The following is a 20,327-nucleotide window of genomic DNA, read 5'->3' on the forward strand; positions in this document are numbered from 1 at the left end:
ACTCCCCTGTCACCACCAACATTCCTGATGACTTGATGTAAGCACGATACGATTTGATTGAGCCTCCTGATGCAAGGTTGCCCAATCAAATCCCATAATGTAAAGTCACCGGAATGTTGGCATTGGCAGGGGCAGTACCAATCCATTCCTGCAGCAGACTTGTATTGCAGTAGTGTAGCAAACAATGCCCACATGGGTACTGACCGCTACTGGAAAAGCTCTGTGGCCCCGCCATGATGTATGCATTTTATCAACTCTATCCTTCCATTTTTTTCAGCCCATTTAAAGGCATGAGCCCAAAAATGAGGCAAATCAAAATCTTAGACGGACCACACCACAAGAAACAGTGGTGATTGAACGCCCACCATTAAAAACTTCATCATGGCCCACTATAATGTTTATTTGCAATCCAACCTATTAATTTGGTCACACAGACCTAGATAGAGATAATAAAATACACATCAGCTTCATCCAAAACTATCGTAGCCCCAAGTAAAATTTTAATGGTGAGGGTTCAATCACTGCTGTGGGGTGGTCCACTGAGATTTGGATCTCTTTTTTGGGGGGAACGGCTTTGGTGAATCCCCGACTATGGGGCCCACTATGATATATGTGCCTTACATCCCCACTGTCCATCCATTTTGACAGTTCATTTTAGTGCATGATCCCAAAAATATGAAGTACATTCAAATCTTAGGTGAGCCACACCACAGGAAACAACAGTGATCAAGTACCCACCGTTAAAAACTTCTTGGGGCCACCATAGCCACCATAATACTTATTTCCCATCCAATTCTATTGATAAGGTCACAGACTCGGATGAAGGGATCACATATATATCAGCTTGATCCAAAACTTTTGTGGCCCACAAAAAGTTTTTAATGATCAATCACCACTGTGTCCTGTTTTGTGGTCCACCTGACCTGTCAAAACAGATGATAGTGTGGATGTAGGGTACATACATCATGGTATGCCACCACAAGGCTCCACCGACCATAGTGGATCTAGGGTTCCACCGAAGCTGCACCCATTTTTTTGGATTATGTCTAAAATGAGGCAACAGTGTGAATAAAACACGCGTTAAGTCTAGAACACTCTTCAATGGCTACCACGTATTATAAGTGAGTCTTCTTGATTGATCAAATCCATCTTAATTGAGCTTTTTAAAAAAAAAAAAAAAATTTGTAGCTGTTGGGACTCATGGATAGGATTGTTATGATTGTCTAACACAAGTGATTCTTTAGAATCAAAAGCAATCTATGATGGGAGCAATCAAATAGATAGATGGCATTGTTGGTTAAGACTTATTGTTGTCTGATATTTCCATGCTAGCCTATGAATTTTTTTGTTGAACGTAATAGACAGTCAAGATCAACCGAATGAACGGTAAGCAACCAGGAGAACTAACCCTTAACAGTTGTGTGAGAGATCTTGAGCATCGATCTCTCTCTGAGTGCGGATAGTCTTAGTTGAAGCCATAAGAAATTCCAGTGTTATGGCTTCTCATTGGTCCCCATAATTTTTATGTTAAATCTACACCTTCCATCAAAATTATCAGATAATTTTATACCACAATCCCCAAAATGAGGTACATCCAAAGCTCAACTCGATCAGACCACATAAAGCAATGGGGATTGAACAAACTACCGTTGAAACTTTCCTAGGGCCAACCATTAGGCTCATTGTCCATCTGACTTGTCCGTGAGATCACACTTAGTACAAATATCAGCTTGATCAAAACCTTCTCTGACCCCAATAAATTTTCAATGGTAGCATCAATTCCTACCGTTGAAAAAAATTGGTTGGACAGTGTGAATCTAATAAATACATTATCTTGGGCCTATGTGAAATTACTTGCGGTGTTGTGCAAGGGAGCAGATTAGATAAGACCCAGCCTCACCCAAGAGGGTGCAGCCCTTACCGTGGAGCCCCTTTGATGTGTCTACTCTTTATCCACTCTATTCAGATTAATGTCTCTGACAGTATTTACTTTCAATCCAATCTGTTGATAAGTTCACATAAGCCTGGATGTAGAATCCCTGCCCCACCTTTTTCTGCACAGCGCACGAGATCAGTCTACATGGACCCATTTTGCTGCAATATTCGGTCTAACGCTGGTGCGGGCCCTTTCTGTGGAGGCGCAGCTGAAAAATTGGTGGCGCTCCCCATCTTCTGGCAGGTCGTTGGGGCCATTGAAGCTGCTGACTCCGTGCTTAATCCTATGGGAGTTATGGAAGGGCTGAAACAATACCAGGATGGAAGGCAAGGTAGTCCCGGTAGGAGTCCAGATCTCTCGGATCAAAGGCTGGATCCATGCTATTGTGGTTAGGTGGCCTACTTCAAAAGTGGGAACTTCTTCCTGTGCGCTTGCGGCATTGGGGATTGCGCCCCATCCTCCTCCCGGAAAAAGTCTCCGCGTGGTTAAGTGGTTTAGGCCGCCCCCTGGATGGGTTAAGCTGAACGGAGATGGGTTGTCTAGGGGGAATCCTGGCTTGGCAGGCAGTGGGGGCATTGGCAGAGATGATAGAGGAAACTACCTCTTCACTTTCTACGAAGGTTATGGTAGGGCATCCAACACTAGAGCTGAAATCTGGGCCATTTATGACAGGCTCTTCATCAGCTTCTCCATGGGTCTACTCAACATTGTAGTAGAATCTGACTCCCAATTGGTGATTAATTTCCTCTCGGGGTCAGCTACACTGGGCTGGAAATGGAAGAATTGGCTGGACAGAATTAAAAGGTTCTCTCAGATCGGTCAGGTCAAGTTCGATCATATCCTTAGAGAAGGCAATGGATCGGCGGATGGATTGGCCAAATTGGGCAGTGAAAGCCAAGGTTCGGCTCACTTCTCCTCCCTGGCAGCCCTTCCTAGCGCTGTTGGGGGGCTGCTTTTTCTCGTTGAGGTAGCTTTGGGAGCTATCAGAGTCGAGGGTAGCAGGTAATTCCCCTCCCCTGGCTTTGGTCCTTAGCCGTTGGCCCAGCAGGGCAAGGTGGTGGCTGGCTGGGTGGTGTTTATAGCGTCGGTGATGTATAGGTTGGTGGGCTGAGGTGTTTCTCTAGCTAGCCCAACATGATAGGCAGGTCCTGAAGAGGTTACATAAAAATAAAAATAATAAAAAATGCTTGGATGTGGTGAAAAAATAAATATCAGCTTGATCCAAAACTTTTGTTACCCATTAATGGTCAATCATCACTTTTCTTATGGTATGGTCCATCTGATAATTGGATCCCCTTCATTTTTTGGATAATGCCTTAAAATGATATGTAAAAATGGATAGATGAGATGGATACAGAATATACATGTCAAGGTGGGTGCCATGATAAGGGCCGCACGGTCTTGCATGGCCCAGGTCTCACCAAATCGGCTCCCGTGGTGCAGCACATTTCATGTGGAGAGAAGAAAACGGGAAGTGTACTTCCTTGGGCCCATCATGCGTATGTATTAGCTCCACATGGTACATTCATTTTCCATACCATTTTATGGAATAGGACAAAAAAGAGGCAAATCCAAGGCTCAAGTGGGCCACACTACAGAAACACTGATTTGGACAGATACTATTCAGAATTTCTTGGGGCACACAAGGTTCTCATAAAGCTAATATTTGTGTTTTCCTTTTATTCAGGTCTGTGTAACCTTCCGAAAAGGTTAGACGGCAGATACACCTTACAGTGGACTCTAAGAAGGTTTCAACCGTAGTCATTCAATTCCTGCTACTTTCTGTGATGAGGTCCACTTGAGATTTAGATGTACCTCATTTTTAGGTTCATGCTATTAGAATAATCTGTAAAAATTGATGGACAGTGTTGATCTGAAACAAAAATCATTGTGGGGGTGCAGAGAAGTTCCATACCTTAAAAGTCATATTCTGTAGCACCTAATCTATTTGGGAGAGAGAAATCTCCATATGTTGTTAGCTGGAGTCATCGGCGTTGATGTGGACTAATGAGAACTGACGGTACTGAATTTTCTTGTGCCTTCAACATAAACAATCCGTTCGTAAACACCGTCCATCCATTGCTGATCACACCAGCTCACAAAACACGTAGGTTTCTCTCCCCTAATTGGTTGCATACTACAAAACACAACTTCAAATTGTATGGAACTTATGTGCCATTTGACCATATGATCATTTTAGAGTATGAGCTGAAAAATAAAACACATCCAAAGTTCATATGGACTACACCACGTAAACCAGTGGGGAGTAAACAAGCTACCGTTGAAACCTTCTGAGGGAGGTTTATTTGTCATCTAAACTGTACATAATGTCACATAGACCTGGACGAAGGGACAACATAAATATCAGGTTGATGAGATCCTTCCGTGGCCTTAAGAATTTTCAGATTGATGAGATCCTCCCGTGGCCTTAAGAATTTTCAGAAGTAGGCCTAAATTCCTATTGTTTCCTGTGGTGTGGTTTACTTCAACCTTGAATCCGCCTTTTTTTTTGGGGGCTCATATAATTTCTTCCAAATGAATTGACATTGAACTCCTCAATTACATTTCTGAGGGCTCATTTCCACCCATTTTCTTTTTCCCTCCACAGCCATGGAGTGCATCAGCCAAACCATCAACATCGTATCTAGATGGTGGGATCCGATCGCTCTACCCTTCATTGACCTTGAAGAAAACTTCAGCTCCCTAAAGGAAGACATGGAAGAATTGAAATGCATGAGGAATGAAGTGAAGACAAGGGTGGATGTCGCCGAGTGGGAGCTGCTCAAATGCAAGGATGAGGTTCAATTTTGGCTTGGAAAGGTAGAAGAAGCCGAAGGAGAAGTGAATGCAATGGAAGAAACTTTTGAGCAAATGACAAGGTGTCTTTGGAATTGCCATCCAAATTGTTGGTCGGCCTACAAGCTTGTCAAGTGGGTGGAGAAGAAGCTGAAAGATGTAGCTGTGCTGAAGAGGAAAGGGGATTCCTTCAAAGTGGTTGTGAACAAGTAGATTCCCGATGCTGTTGAAGAGAAGCCTCTTACATTGGCTGTGGGCAGGGACTTGGTGTTGGAGAAGGTTCTAAATTGGCTTTTTGAAGGCCAAGTGGGAGTTATTGGAATATATGGAAAGGGGTGAGTCGGGAAAACAAACCTTCTGAATGATATCAACAACAAATTCCTTAAAAGAAATGATGATTTCCACGTCGTGACTTGGGTTGTGCTGTCTAAAGAATTAAATGTGGGAAAGATTCAGATGGATATTGGCAAACGATTGGTGTTGGGAAGCGCGGAAGGTGAGCCCTCAAGATCTAACGGTCTACACGATGTTTGAAACCTTTACAAAGTAGAATATTGACGATCCAATGGCCCGCCTATCTACTACTGGAGTAGATGGAACTATTCACACCTCTGATCCTATGGTATAAGTGGCCCCAGATTGCGATCTATGGATCAGATCGTTCCAAGGACAAGCTAAAATGGACGGATTATAGCGCACACAGTATCTCTCTGTATACTCTCGATTTATCGTATGACTCAATGCTTTACACGAGAGAAGCGCATTCCTTTTTATAACAGAGGAATGAGAGTTTGGGTGGGATTGGGATGAGGCCAAATAATCCGATCAAATCGCTATCTTCAATTAAAAATCAAATTCATATTTGAATTTGAAATTTAATTCAAAGGAAGAGACCGGAGAAAACATGGGACGTACCCACTAGTGATTGCTCACAAGTGGGCCCCACTGGCCTACGTCCAACATCTCCCACTCAATTACATTGTGGGATAAGCACATAAATTTGTCCATCTAACTTGCCTAATAACAATCAAAGAACTAAACATCGCGATCAAAAGAATTAGAGGCGTGGGACCAGTTGGATCACCATAATCTTCTCACAGGTGCTAAAGTATTAAGTGACCACCTGACTAGTACTCAATAACCCAAGCTTTGCAATGCCTGTCTTAGTCCGCATGACCACACCGGATGGAGTTGACTCCCGACCTGAAGTACTCGGCCAACATACGCACTTATCCAACTTATCGAGTTATTCTGAAAACTTGATTTTTCACAAACTTCGAGTAAAACTAATTCGAAGCAATACTTATATATATATATATATATATATATATATATATATATATATATATATATATATATATATATATATATCTATATATATGCTTTTTAAGAAAAATAATGTTTGCAAAAGTCCAATAAAAAATAACTCGATACTACTGGCGGATAAGTCTTCAAGTGCGTATTTATAGTTCTAAAAACTTGGTGTAGCTGTTACGGGATCTTCTCCACGCAGATGTGTAATTTGAAATTAATTAAACTGCTTTCCCATCGTAACTGAGTCTGGCCAATCAAGGACCTTTTGTCATAGTACATTAAAGTAGCAACACTCAATCTCATTATCATATACACAAGAGGAGGGTAGCTAAGGACACAAAGAGTCACCTACGGGACTGGCTACTCGCACGTTGCAGTGATTAGATCGAATCAAAGCAATCTGTAGGTAAAAGGTCCCAACACGTGGCTACAATCTACGTCGTAAAGTAGACAATACTAGGTGAATGTCGGGTATATAATACACAGGTCATTCCACATGAGGTACGACTCATCTCATAACCTCATAACCTGGCTTTAATTTTAGGCCATAACATTGATCACATGTAACAGAATAATGAGATTATGTTATTCGACTGCATCAGTCTCATCTACAATCTTTATAAGATTGTAGGCGGATACGACTCACTCATATCCTCATCCTTTATTATTCACAATAAAGGAAAGTTCATACATCAATGTATAAACATAGCCCCAAATGTACCTCTCTTGTACATTCAAGGTTGGTCAATCTGTGCGAGTGGGTGACCGGCCTGCCTACAAAAAATAGAAATCCTACATGATCTCAAGGTAAATGCTGATGATCTACATACTTAGTTTATATTAGTGTTCACTACTGAATAAAATGAATATATTATTCATGAAAGATCGAATGTCTTACAAAACAAGTACATCATTCAAACTTTCCTCAATCCCATCTGCCTGATGTGAACCTGAAATAGATCTCTAGCTATAGGTTTCATCATGGGATCAGCCATCATCTCCTTAGTAGGAATGTAGCTGAGGGCGACCTTTTTATCTCTCACATGATCACGGACGTAATGATACTTGATTTCAATGTGCTTAGATTTCTGATGGTGTTTAGGGTCTTATGTTAAGTCAATGGCAGAAGTATTATCTATCTTCAGCGATATAGGCTAACAAACACTCGGTACAACACCCAGACTTAGTAGAAATCTGTGAACTCATACACACTCCTGAACTGTAGTACAAAGTGCAATGTACTCGGCCTCCATAGATGAAAGAGCTGTGGATGTCTGTTTCTTATTCGACCATGAGATAGCTCCTCCTCCGATTAAGAATACATACCCTGAAGTAGACTTTTTCTCGTCGGCGTCATTACCCCAAGCAGCATCAGAATATCCTTTGAGCTCGAGGCTTGTTCTTTCATAACACAACATTAGGTCTTTTGTTCCTCTGAGATAGCGGAATATACGTTTGACGGCTTGCCAATGAGACTGTCCTGGGTTACTCTGATAATGACTGACTATGCCAACTGCATAACTAATATCTGGTCTGGTGCAAAGCATAGCATACATTAAGCTCCCTACTGGACTTGCATAAGGTACTGAGGACATAGCCAATTTCTCGGCTTCAGTCTGGGGACACGATTTTCTGTCTAGCTTGGTAGCTTTATCCATAAGGGTTTCAACAGCTTTTGAATTTTTCATCCTGAACCGCTATAAGATCTTTTGTATATAGGTTGCTTGAGACAAGCCTAAAAATTTCTTAGGGTGATCCCTAATGATTTTTACCCCAAGAATAAAGTTGGCTTCACCGAGGTCTTTCATCTCAAAGTTCGAGAATAGTCAATCTTTAGTCGATATCAACAATTGCATGTCATTACCAGCTAACAGGATATCGTCTACATATAGAGATAGTATCAGAAAAGATCTTCCAGACCGTTTTATGTATACACAATGATCTTTTTCACTCATCGTGAATCTAAAAGTGGTGATGGCTAAGTGGAACTTTATGTACCATTGTCTTGAAGATTGCTTCAGCCCATAGATAGATTTCAACAACTTGCAGACTTTCTTTAGATGCTTTTTGTCCACATAACCCATGGGCTGTTGCATGTATATCTCTTCATCCAAGTCACCATTTAAGAATGCGGTCTTTACATCCATCTGATATAACTCTAAGTTTAAACTTGCGACAATGGACAAGATCATGCAGATTGAGGAGAACTTTGCAACAGGTGAAAAGGTCTCCTCATAATAAATACCTTCTTGTTGTGTAAAACCTTTAGCAACTAATCGTGCTTTATACTTGTCCACTGTACCATCTGCCTTTCTTTTGATCTTAAGTACCCATTTATTACCTATCGCTTTGCGATTGGAAGGCAGATCAACAAGTTCTCAGACTTTATTTTTCTCCATGGTAGCGATCTCTTCGTCTATAGTATTTACCCAATCGGCTGAGTTAGAAGATAATAATGCATTCTGATACGAATCATGTTTATCATCATCAACTGCAACGCAAGAGAATGTTTGCCCCTCAATATAGAAGTATCTTCGGAGAATTAATCATCTTTTGCTTCGACGTAACTCAAGAGCCTGCTGAGATATCCTCCCACTGTCCTGGTGAACTATAGGAGCATCTTCATCTTAAGGAGCAGAACTCCCACTCTCCTGAGATACATCGGGTATTTCAAAAAGTTCTATTGGAACATTTTGCTTCATTCGGCTTGGGTATTTATCTTCAACGAAGGTAACGTCTCGGGATTCTATCTTAATCCATCGTCCATGGTCCTCATAAACTAGAACGTATCCTTTTGAATGCATAGGGTATCTTATGAATAAGCATTCAATGGTTTTACTATTAAGTTTACCTTTATGCGGAGTAGGTAGCAAAACATATCCTAAAGATCCCCAAGGGCATAGGTTGGCTAGAGAAAGAGTCCTCCCAGACCACATCTCATATGGAGTCTTAAGAATGAATTTAGATGGGACTCTAGTAAGGACGTAGACGGCTGTTAACAGTGCGTCTCCCAAGAATGTGGTAAAGAGATTGACTTGTGCCATCATCGATCTAACCATGTCCAATAGTGTCATATTCCTTCTCTCTGCAACACCATTTTGTTGTGGAGTGTAAACCATTGTGTACTGCCGAACAATTCCAACGTTTTCATGATATGATTTAAACGTTTCAGATGTATACTCGTCACCTCTATCAGATCGAAGGATTTTAATCTTTTTCTCAAGCTGATTTTCCACCTCAGCTTTATATTTAAGAAAACAATCAAAAGCCTCAGATTTGTGTGAGATGAGATACACATATCCATAGCGCGAGTAATCGTCAATGAAAGTGACAAAGTATTGACATCCGTTTCTGGCATGTACATTAAAGGGTCCACAGATATCTGAATGGATTATCTCTAGTGTGCCCTTGGACCTAGCCGCTATGGAAAATGATTTCTTCGATGTCTTCCCGGACACACAATGTTCACAAAATAGCAAATCAACTTTGGATAAAGAGTCTAACAGACCAGAATGTACTAGTCTTGTCATACGATCCTTTCCTATGTGACCTAACCTCACGTGCCATTTTTGAGATTCAGATACTACAGTTTCATTCGACATAGAAGATAAAGTAAGAGGGACATTATCACAATATATGTCCAAAATAAATAAATCTGAAATTAAATTTTTTCATGCAAAGATGAGGTTATTCAGTCTCAAAGAAACTCTTGTCTTGAAAAATCGAATATCAAAACCATCAAATAATAACCTAGAAACAGAAATTAAATTCCGACGCATCTCCGGTACAAAAAGAGTATCACGAAGGATTATTGTTTGCCCTATGTGCGTACGGAGATGGAGAACGTCAATCCCTAGTACGTCTTCAACAGCGTTATTGCCCGTGTACAGCCTGTAACTTCCTTTAGCTACAGGCTGGAATTCCTTAAGTCCTCGACGACTCTGTGTCACGTGCTTTGTTGCGCCTGAATCCAAAATCCACTCGTTAGATATAGTATCAACGGAAAGGATTTCAGAACAAACGCCTACATACAAAGTATCTTGTGACTGAGAAATTACCGTCTTTGTATGGGCACACTGCCGAGCATAATGGCCAGAATTTTCACAGACAAAGCAGAATATATTTGTCTTTTTCTGATTCTTCTTTCCATTCCCCTTCTTGAAATTTGGAGTAGGTGATATGGTCTTCTGTTCTTGATTATTCTTCTTCGCCTTCTTACGAGCTTTGGATCGTTTATTGTTAGCTTTCCGCTTATGTGTTTCTGCTATAAAGGCATTGGCCGAACCTGGCTAAATTGCATTCATTTCAACCTCACGTATCAAGTGGCCACAAAAGTCTCTGAACGTAGTGATAGAATCAGTATGGTTTAAAATTCTTTTGATTTAGGCTCAAGATTCAGGTAATGAACGGTGCATGGCTATAATATTTCGATTTTCAGTCAATTTACACCTAACATTCCTAAGGGCACCTATCATTTGCTCCATCTTACGAATATGATCTTTGATGGGGCAGCCGACAGACATCCTGTACTCCTGGAATTCTAATTTCATTGCCTTAGCAGTTTCATGAACTCTCGCATCTAACTTCTGCACATAGGCATCTGTCAGTGCTTCCCAGATTCCCTTAGCGGTTTCATGAACTTCATACGTAGGTGTAAGTTCTCTGTGCATAGTGCTAAGAAGGATATTACGGGCTGAACGATTTTATTTTCGCCACTTATTATATCGAGTCATCGCAACCCTATGTTCTTGTAAATTCTCGTTTTCAGCCAGCATGGGTTCCTCTTGAACTACATTGAGTGTGTGAGATATGTCGTCCTCGTCCAGAAGGCATCGCACCGCACGAGACCAGTCTTCGTAGTTGTTGCCGTCGAAATGTTGTCCTTTCAGTTGTTCAACGATTAACGCTTTGGTGGCCATCTCTACATTACATGAGTATCACTACTTAGCTATGATCTAAGGTATTGACACTAACCATCAGCATTTTTATGTGTTATATAAATTTTTAAAGTATAAAAGTAGTATACGCATCTTAATGAGATCTGAAAGTCCACATACCCGAATGGAGGGTGTAGAACAATCAAGTTCTCATTTTAAGATGAGATTTAATGCTTTTATAAGAATAAATTTATATAACGTACAACCTACCATTACTTAGTTGCATACATCATTTGGTGGAGGAGAATAAACTCTCACTCAGGTTATGCACAACTTATTTTTATGTGTATAGGGAGTATCTAAGCACTAAGTTTTTCTATATTTTCTAATGAAAAATAAGGGGGTTTAGATCTAAGCACATCAAGCCTAATTATATCATATATATAAACATCATCATCAGAAAGAAAAATAAAGTGTTAAGATATCAGGATAGTTCTATCTTCACATGTGATCATGACCATTAGTGATGGATCTAATCATTACCGATAATGATCATTGTTGATGATGGATCCTTTCATCAACATTGATCATCATAGTTGATGATCGTTTCGATCACTAATGAGCTTTAGATCAACAATGAAGAAGATATAATAAAGGAAATAACATTCATATGCATATATATGTACATGTCATAAAAAAAATATACATATTACTTGCAAGAAAGCTGTAGAGTTTTGGGTTACCACAAATGTGCAACTGGACCATAATACAGGAATCTAACAGTTGATATTATGGGCCCCATTATATCACAAGCATACATGCATTCATTACACACAGCACTTCACTTGTGCATCATCATCACCAGATGAGCAGCCCTAATCCCATGTACATGTGCCACATTGCTACAGGAGACATGGAAATCAGATTACGTATTGAGTAAACTCCTTTGGGCCTACCTTAAATGTATGTGGTTTATCCATGCTGTCGGACGGTTTGGATACAACATATACCTTGTGATAAGATGCATGTGTTACATGGATCAGATCCACATGTGTTGCTAACGTGAATCCACTCAGACCCATATGTATGGCTAACGTCAATACACATGTGTTATAGTACAATATTACATCTATTGCTTGTAGTTGATATTATGCACATCAGTTAATATAAGTGCACATCAGCCAACATGTGTGTATAGCCATATATAACACACATGTGTACATTAGCCATATATAACGCACGTCTATAGCCAATGCGTGTACAACCAACATGTGTAGAGATACAAGGGTCTGATTTGTACAGAAGGGTTTGATTTGTATCAAATAATCAGATACAAGGGTCTGACTTGTACAGAAGGGTTTGATTTGTATCAAATAATCAGATATAAGGGTCTGATTTGTACAGAAGGGTCTAATTTGTATCAAATAATCAGATATAAGGGTCTGATTTGTACAGATACAAGGGTTTGATGTGTATAAATACAAGGGTCTGATGTGTACAGCCAATGCGTGTACAGCCAACATGTGCACAGATACATGTGTGTATAGCCAACATGTGTACAGATACATGTGTACAGCCAACATGTGTACAGATAGCCATTGCGTGTACAACCAACATGTGTACAGAACAACATGTGTACATGTGTACAAAACAACATGTGTATAGAATAACATGTGTACAATAGCCATTGCGTGTATAGCCAACATGTGTACCTTTTAACAGTTTTGATACAACTTATACCATTGTATCCATTGGTCATAATGGACGGTTTGGATACAACTTATGTCATTGTACAGCACAGCAATTTAGCACAGCAATGTTGGTATTTCAATACAACTACTCTTGTTCATACCTCATCCGCCTCCATTGCTGGTAGTGTTGTATTTTAATACAACAACTAATGTTGGTATACTGCACATCAGGTGTACAGAAGCTATATATATACGTGTAGTCCATTGGGATATCAAAACCATCTTTGCTGAAAAGATGGTTTAGATACCACGGTTCTTTAATCCAAAAAGTTCATGTAGTGGGCCACACTATGCCTAGCCAACAAAATGGACGGTTTGGATACAACTTATACCATGATATCAAAACCACGTGTGGCTGACGTCAATATAACTGGTGTGATGAGCATCATGCAAGTTTCAGTGGATATTTTGTGAGATGTACAGCAACTCTCATAACGTGAGATGTGTTTTAGTGGTGTAGTTTAATACAATAACTACAACAACTCTTATAACGTGAGATGTGTTTCAATACAACAGCATCAGCCAAATTGATCCCCGCGTGTGTATCAGATATGGCATGATGTACACCAGCCAATATGACCCTCCACGTGTATGAAAACTATATCTGTAATTGGGCTTATATACGTATGGCATACGTGAATACAAAAATTAATCCAATGTACACATGTTGATTCGATACCATTCGTAAAACATGGATTCCAATCCAAAAAAAAGGTTGGGCCACTTACCTTTTTAGATGAAAATAATCGGAGATCTGCCATTGAATGCTCTGATATCATTGTTGGGAAGCGTGGAAGGTGAGCCCTCAAGATCTGACGGTCTACACAATGTTTGAAACTTTTACAAAGTAGAAGATTGACGATCCAATGTCCCGCCTATCTACTACTGGAGTAGATAGAACTATTCACACCTCTGATCCTACGGTATAAGTGGCCCCGGATTGCGATCTATGGATCAGATCGTTCCAAGGACAAGCTAAAATGGACAGACTATAGTGCACACAGTATCTCTCTGTATACTCTCGATTTATCATATGACTCAATGCTTTACACGAGAGAAGCGCATTCCTTTTTATAACAGAGGAAGGAGAGTTTGGGTGGGATTGGGATGAGGCCAAATAATCCGATCAAATCCCTATCTTCAATTAAAAATCAAATTCATATTCGAATTTGAAATTTAATTCAAAGGAAGAGACCGGAGAAAACATGGGACATACCTATTAGTGATTGCTCACAAGTGGGCCCCACTAGCCTACGTCCAACAATTGGGATTGCCTTGGCCAGAGAATGAAAGCTACAACCAGACACGGTCTCATGACATTCGCAAGGTCTTGAGTAGTAAGAAATTCATGCTGTTGTTGGATGATATTTGGGAATGGTTGGATCTAGAGATGGTTGGAATTCCTCATCCAAGCAGCCAAAACGTGAGCAAGGGCGTTTTCACTCCACGATTTGAGGACGTCTGTGGCCACATGGCTGCGGACAAGAAGATCAAAGTAGAATGTCTCCCAGAGCAAGAAGCAATGAATCTATTTCTACGGACTGTTGGTGAAGAGGCCATGAAATCGCATCCAGAGATACCGATCCTTGCCAAGAGCGTAGCTAAGGAGTGCAAGGGTCTGCCCCTTGCGCTGATCACCATTGGGCGGGCCATGGCATGTAAGAAGACACCACAGGAATAGAAGCATGCAATATCAGTTCTGAGCACAAGCAAGCCACCATCGGAGATATCAAGTATGAATGATAAAATGCTTTTGCGCTTGAAATTCAGTTATGATAATCTTGGTGGCGACATGATTAAATCGTGTTTCCTGTACTGCGCACTGTTTCCAGAGGACTATTCCATTGGCAAAGAAAAACTTATAGATTACTGGATAGGCGAAGGATTCTTAGATGGGTGGAATGATGATCTTGATACAGCCCATAACAAGGGACATGATATCATTGGAAGATTAAAGGCTGCATTCTTGTTGGAGACTGGTTCTGATGAAGAAAGAGAGGTAAAGTTGCATGATGTGATACGTGATCTGGCGTTATGGATAGCTTCTGAGTGCGGGAAGAATAAGAAGAGGTTTTTGGTGAGAGCTGGCGTGGGACTGAGGCATGCACCAGAGGTTGAAAGGTGGAAGGAGGCTGAGAGGATATCTCTAATGAATAATGACATAAAAGAAGTAACAGAGACACCTCAATGCCCCGACCTCTTAACCTTGATGCTCCAATGGAATCGGGATTTTGGAAAGGTCCACACTGATTTTTTTCAGTTCATGCCTCTTCTCAGGGTCTTGGATCTGTCAGGTAATTCATTTTTAAAGGAGCTTCCTGCAGGGATCGGTAACTTGGCAGAGCTACGATATCTCAATCTATTAAACACGAAGATCACAACATTGCCTGAAGAGATAGGAAATCTCGTAAAGCTGAAGCACTTGGACTTGGAGTTGACAACTCGTTTGCACACAATTCCTCAAGGGGCAATCTCCAGGCTTTCTGAATTAAGAGTAATGAACCTATATTATAGTTATTCAAAGTGGGAAGAAGGGAGTGAGGGATTAAATATGAATGAGTTGGAAGGCTTGGAACGTTTAATCCATCTTGATCTCACCTTATCAACTGTGCATGCTCTTAAAAGGTTGCTCTGCTCTAGCAACCTGCGGAAGGTGACTCGGTATGCAATTCTGAACAGATGTGAGGATCTGACTATCTCCAATCAACTATCATTCCTTTTTACTGCAATGAAAAGTCTTCAAGGGCTTAATTTTAATCGCTGCAATGGGTTGGTGGAGGTGATGATTAGTGTGGATGCGAAGAAGGACGATGATTATCCTGTTTCGAGCCTAGAATGGCTAGTCCTTTGGCAACTCCCCCCACTTAAATTGCATTCGGGTGGGCCGCAGATGCTTCAGAAACCTTTCACACCATAAAGATTTTCTCATGTTTCAAGTTGAAGAAAATTTATGGTTTACTACAACTTGTAAGTCTTGAAAAAATTGAGATAGAACAGGCCAATGAGCTAGAAGAAGTAATAGATACGGCCATTGCTGATGTTGAAGTTGGAGATAAAGGGCTAATGCAACTCAAATATATATCACTCGAGAACCTTCCAGAACTAACGAACATCTGTAGCTATGCACTGCATTTTCCTTCCTTTGAGGTAATCGATGTGTTTCGTTGCCCAAATTTGAAAAGGCTACCTCTTTCTCTCCATAGCGCCCACAATTCTCTAACGCAGATACGTGGTGATCAAGAATGGTGGGATAGTTTAGAGTGGGAAGAAGATAGCATCAAGTCCTAGTTTCTTCCCCTTTTCCATGAAAGGATTAGTGAGAGTCATTGTCAAGGTAGAAATACTTTTTAATAGTTATTTCTTAGGATTGTTAGATTGATTTTAGAAAGGATCCAGTCTGAATTTTTCTTAGATCAAGTGTGCTATGTATTTTTATCAGTTTAAATGTGTGCCATTGTACCACATGATATTAGATTAATTTCTTATGTTGGTGATTCTACGCATGAGGTGTATTATAACTCTTGAGCATCGTTTATGCCTGTTTTGCCTGTACAAGTGAGGTAATGTACGCGCCACCGCACATACCAGCGCAAGGAGCAAGTGCAATATTGAAGCCCACCCGTAAGAAAAGATGCCAACATGTAGATTTCTTAGCCCAAGAATCAGGTCACTCTACTAGCCAAGCAGGCCTGATTTAACTGGAAAATTATATATATATATATATATATATATATATATATATATATATATATATATATATATATATATATATATATATATATATATATATATAAGTCTCTATTTATAAAATGTTCACAGAAGTTTTCTACTCTGTTTACTTATTTCAAGCCAGGATGCTTTAGGCTACCGACACTATGTTCTGCCCAGAGGGAAGCTATCTGCTGAGGCTGTTTTGGGGTTATATTTATTTTTCTCTGAGCCTTGTGGTACTGTGTTTTCTTTTTTTGGTGGTAATTTTGTAAAGGCCATTTTATAGATCCTTCTTTGTTCAAATTTATGATAGGCGAGGCATGCTTTTTTTTTTTTTGTGGTTGCCCCACCATAGTAAAGAATGAGCAACTGCTCATTTTATTCAAATCATGCATTTAGTTTGGGTCCCACTTGATGAGTGGATTGGCCTGATGTGTTAGGTACGGTGGGGCAACTAGCTGGATAGGTTGGATGTCATTAACTCACAACACGAGGGCAACCATGCAGGACACTGGTGTTCAACTAGTTATGTTAGATCTACTCAATTAAAAATGCTTTATTTGCGAAATTGATATAGGGTAGGATGTGATGAGGTCGATCACGGTCTTCCTCCGTCGTTAAACACATTAAATTCACAAGGAACTCTTGAAACCACAAGAGAAAATTTTTCAATCCACAAGAGAAATAATATAATTAAATATGAGAATTTTAATTGATAGATTCTTCTAAAATAAAAGAATTTAGTATACTTAAATAACCCTAAACAAACCCTAAAATGTCATCAAAAGAGTCCTAATTAAATGAGGAAACAAAATCTAAAAATCATGGAAAATTTTGCCGTCTTTCAATTTATCATCCACCGGTCGAGTCGATCAGTAGAACGGGCTAAAAAAAAAGTCCAAAGACTAAAATTAAAAATTTTGTGAATTTCGACTTGTTGAACTAAGTGGTCAACCAGTTGAACAGGTCCTTCGACCTGTCAACCAGATCTGTTGACCTATCGAAACTGGCAGAAATTGTCTAGCAACCAATTTGGAGTTTCTGGAGGAATTTTAACCTGTTAACCTGATCAGTCGATTGGTCAAATTATGCTGAATTTTATCCATTTCTCTTTGGGCTTCTTTTGATCCATATATGCGGGGAAATTGCTTGATCCACAACCTATTTTAGAAATAAAATGTGCTGAAAAAGTGGCATATTCATGCATATGAAGAAAGGAAGGATTAACAGTTATGCATGATAAGTTACAGAGCAATTGTGTAAGCGGAGTTATTTGATACTCTGGCAGAGTATTACCCTTGGTATGCATGCATCTATAACTAGTACACATAGCATATATAGAGGTGTACATGAGTCGAGTCGAGCCGAGCTTTTCCTAGCTTGTGCTCGGCTCGACTCAACCTTCGAGCTAGGAACAACAGCTAATGCTTGGCTAGTTCGAGTTCGAGCAGATTTCAAGCCGAGTTCAAGCGAAGTTTTCAAGTCGAGTTCCAATAACATCAGAATGTTTCACAGATCAACCTGATTTTGGGGCCCTAGAGGTAACATATTTCATAGATCAGCAGTGAGGAATTGGATTTCAGTTTGAAATTGAAAGAACACTTGCCGGAGAGAGTAGAGAGAGAGAGAGGGTAGGTGTAGGGAGAAGCCGACAAGGGCGGGCGGCCGTGCTGTGCGGGTAACAACCGACAGGGGCGGGCGGTGCAGGGAGAAGCCAACAGGGGTGGGCAGTCGTGCGGTGCAGGGAGAAGGCTGAGGGTGAGGGAGAGAGTAGAGAGAGAGAGAGAGAGAGAGAGAGAGTAGGTGAGGAATGAGGATGAGTTCATGAGGGAGAGAGTAGAGAGAGAGAGAGAGAGAGTAGGTGAGGAATGAGGATGAGTTGATGAGGGAGAGAGTAGAGAGAGAGAGAGCGAGAGAGAGAGAGAGAGAGAGTAGGTGAGGAATGAGGATGAGTTGATGAGGGAGAGAGTAGAGAGAGAGAGAACGAGAGAGAGAGAGAGAGGACGACCACCGGATGAGAGGGAGGACTGGGAGAGAGGCGCACGGGTCGAATTTTCAAAAGGGGTATGGACATAACTAGGGTTTTTTTTTAAATGGGTACATATACTACCCGGGTCGAGTCGATTTCGATTACCATTCGAGTCGAGCTGAGTCAAGCTGTAAGACCCGTGTCCTAGTCCGTACCATTCCATTGGCTTCCGCGGTCCTTCCGGTCAAATTTCGGCAACCTTCGCACCGTATTCGGTGTTTGCGCACAATCCTAAGCCAGGTCCCGCGCACCGATGTCGGCTTGATCCGAAAGTTGTATCATAGCGATCGCGTCGTCGCCGCGGTTCCAACGCCGTGACTTGCGCACCGAACCGATACCCAGGTAAGAAGATGCCGATCAGCGTTTATTCCGAAGAAACACCGCGCGTTGCGGATTTCGAGGGAATCTCTACACAATTAGTCCCATCAATCAACCATTAAATGCATCCCATACATCAAGTACTACACCCATTCCCTCTTTTTCCAAAAGTCCACCATTCTTTCCACCTCACCACTCCTCTTTTCCAAATTTCAACAATAACCATACACCTTTTACAATTTTTCAACCTAAACCATCCCCCATCACACCTCACCCATCCTTATCACCCCTCTCTCTCTCATTTCTCATATCTCTCCAAGCAAACCCCCAAGCCTCAAACGTCCAAGCTCCCATCTCCCTCTCAAGTGTGGTCCACCTCCCATCTTCCATCTACACCCTCCCATCTCTCATCCACACCATTAATCCCCCATCACCCTCCATTAAAAGTGAAGGTAGGGAGCTAAGGAGTCCAAGGGAGCAAGGAGAAGGAAGATAAGGTGGGTGATTTTTCATTATTTTAAATTTTAGGGCCCACTTGTTGGTGGGACCCATTTGGATGTATGTGATCTAATCAAGAGGGCCCATAGTGGCGGGGTTCCTCTATCTCACCATATATCTCCCTTTATCTCTCTCTTTCTTTCTTTGTAATGGTGTGGATCCCACCCATGTGTTACATCTACCCGGTCCATCTACATCAGACGGTGTGGTCCACTCTATTACAGGTGATGATCCACTCCATCCACTATTTGGATGGGCCCAATGCATTTTTTTTGTATATATATACTTATATATATATATATATATGTTATATTTTATATAATATATATAATATATATAAGATAATATGTATTATATATATAATATGATATATTATATATATATATATATATATATATATTTGGTGGGCCACGTCCACGTGGGGCCCACCACAGTGACGTGATTAGGTAAGTCGTCCAGCGTCCAGGGACGCTGGACGTTGGCGCTGTGAGATTAAAAAAAAAAAAAGAGAGAGAGAGAGAGAAAGAAGTGGTGGACCTCTCATGCAGGCCCCACTTTGATATACATGCATAATCCAAGCCGTCCATTTCGTTCCCCTGGTCATTTTAGGCGTTGAGCCGAAAGATAAAACCGATCCCTTTTCTTGGTGGGCCATACCATAGGAAACGGTAGTGTTTACCGTTGAAACCACTTAGATCTTTTTATTTGTCAGAAACCGGCTGTATATTGGACTCTGTTTGACTGTATCGAGCGGGGGAATGCAATGAACGGAGCAGATTCACTCGATGTGGACCCCACCTGTGGAAAATCACAGAAAAACCTCATTCAAAAAAAAAAAAGGGAAGAAGCAGCAGCGCTGCTGCCGCTGTCAGAAGGCGCAGGCGCGCTGCCTGCGGCTGCGCCAGACCGTCTGACAGACGGACGGCCTGGGCTCACGGCCCCCCAGCTGTGGTCCCACCTTGGTGCATCTCAACCATCAACACCGTGCATTTGATGGTTCCCCGTGGACCAGCCGTCCATCCCAAAAATAAGCATTGTAAGGAACTTAAGTGGGCCACACCATTTAAAATCGTATGAAGACATGTAAATACATATAA

At 41.0% G+C, this 20,327-nt stretch overlaps 2 protein-coding genes across 2 annotated transcripts; both read left to right on the forward strand.

The window, feature by feature from the left end:
• Positions 1-4,546: 4,546 nt before the first annotated feature.
• On the forward strand, positions 4,547-14,355 carry LOC131224181 (disease resistance protein SUMM2-like). The gene is made up of 4 exons (XM_058219721.1): positions 4,547-4,941; positions 4,993-5,067; positions 5,166-5,228; positions 13,866-14,355. The coding sequence occupies exons 1-4, from the start codon at positions 4,547-4,549 to the stop codon at positions 14,353-14,355; spliced, it is 1,023 nt and encodes a 340-aa protein (XP_058075704.1).
• Positions 14,356-14,421: 66 nt separating this feature from the next.
• On the forward strand, positions 14,422-15,591 carry LOC131224182 (disease resistance protein RPS2-like). Its single transcript, XM_058219722.1, has one exon. The coding sequence runs from the start codon at positions 14,422-14,424 to the stop codon at positions 15,589-15,591; it is 1,170 nt and encodes a 389-aa protein (XP_058075705.1).
• Positions 15,592-20,327: the final 4,736 nt, after the last annotated feature.

The sequence above is a fragment of the Magnolia sinica genome, chromosome 13, assembly GCF_029962835.1.
Source record: "Magnolia sinica isolate HGM2019 chromosome 13, MsV1, whole genome shotgun sequence".
NCBI classification, from domain to species: Eukaryota; Viridiplantae; Streptophyta; class Magnoliopsida; order Magnoliales; family Magnoliaceae; genus Magnolia; species Magnolia sinica.

What these genes read in the sequence shown, in the direction of transcription:
- LOC131224181 (XM_058219721.1), top strand. Translation starts at nt 4,547, where the DNA reads ATGGAGTGCATCAGCCAAACCATCAACATCGTATCTAGATGGTGGGAT. An exon ending in TTCAAAGTGGTTGTGAACAA is followed by an intron (nt 4,942 to 4,992) that starts GTAGATTCCCGA and finishes GGCTGTGGGCAG; the next exon opens with GGACTTGGTGTTGGAGAAGG. An exon ending in GGTGTTGGGAAGCGCGGAAG is followed by an intron (nt 5,229 to 13,865) that starts GTGAGCCCTCAA and finishes ATTCAAAGGAAG; the next exon opens with AGACCGGAGAAAACATGGGA.
- LOC131224182 (XM_058219722.1), top strand. Translation starts at nt 14,422, where the DNA reads ATGCTTTTGCGCTTGAAATTCAGTTATGATAATCTTGGTGGCGACATG.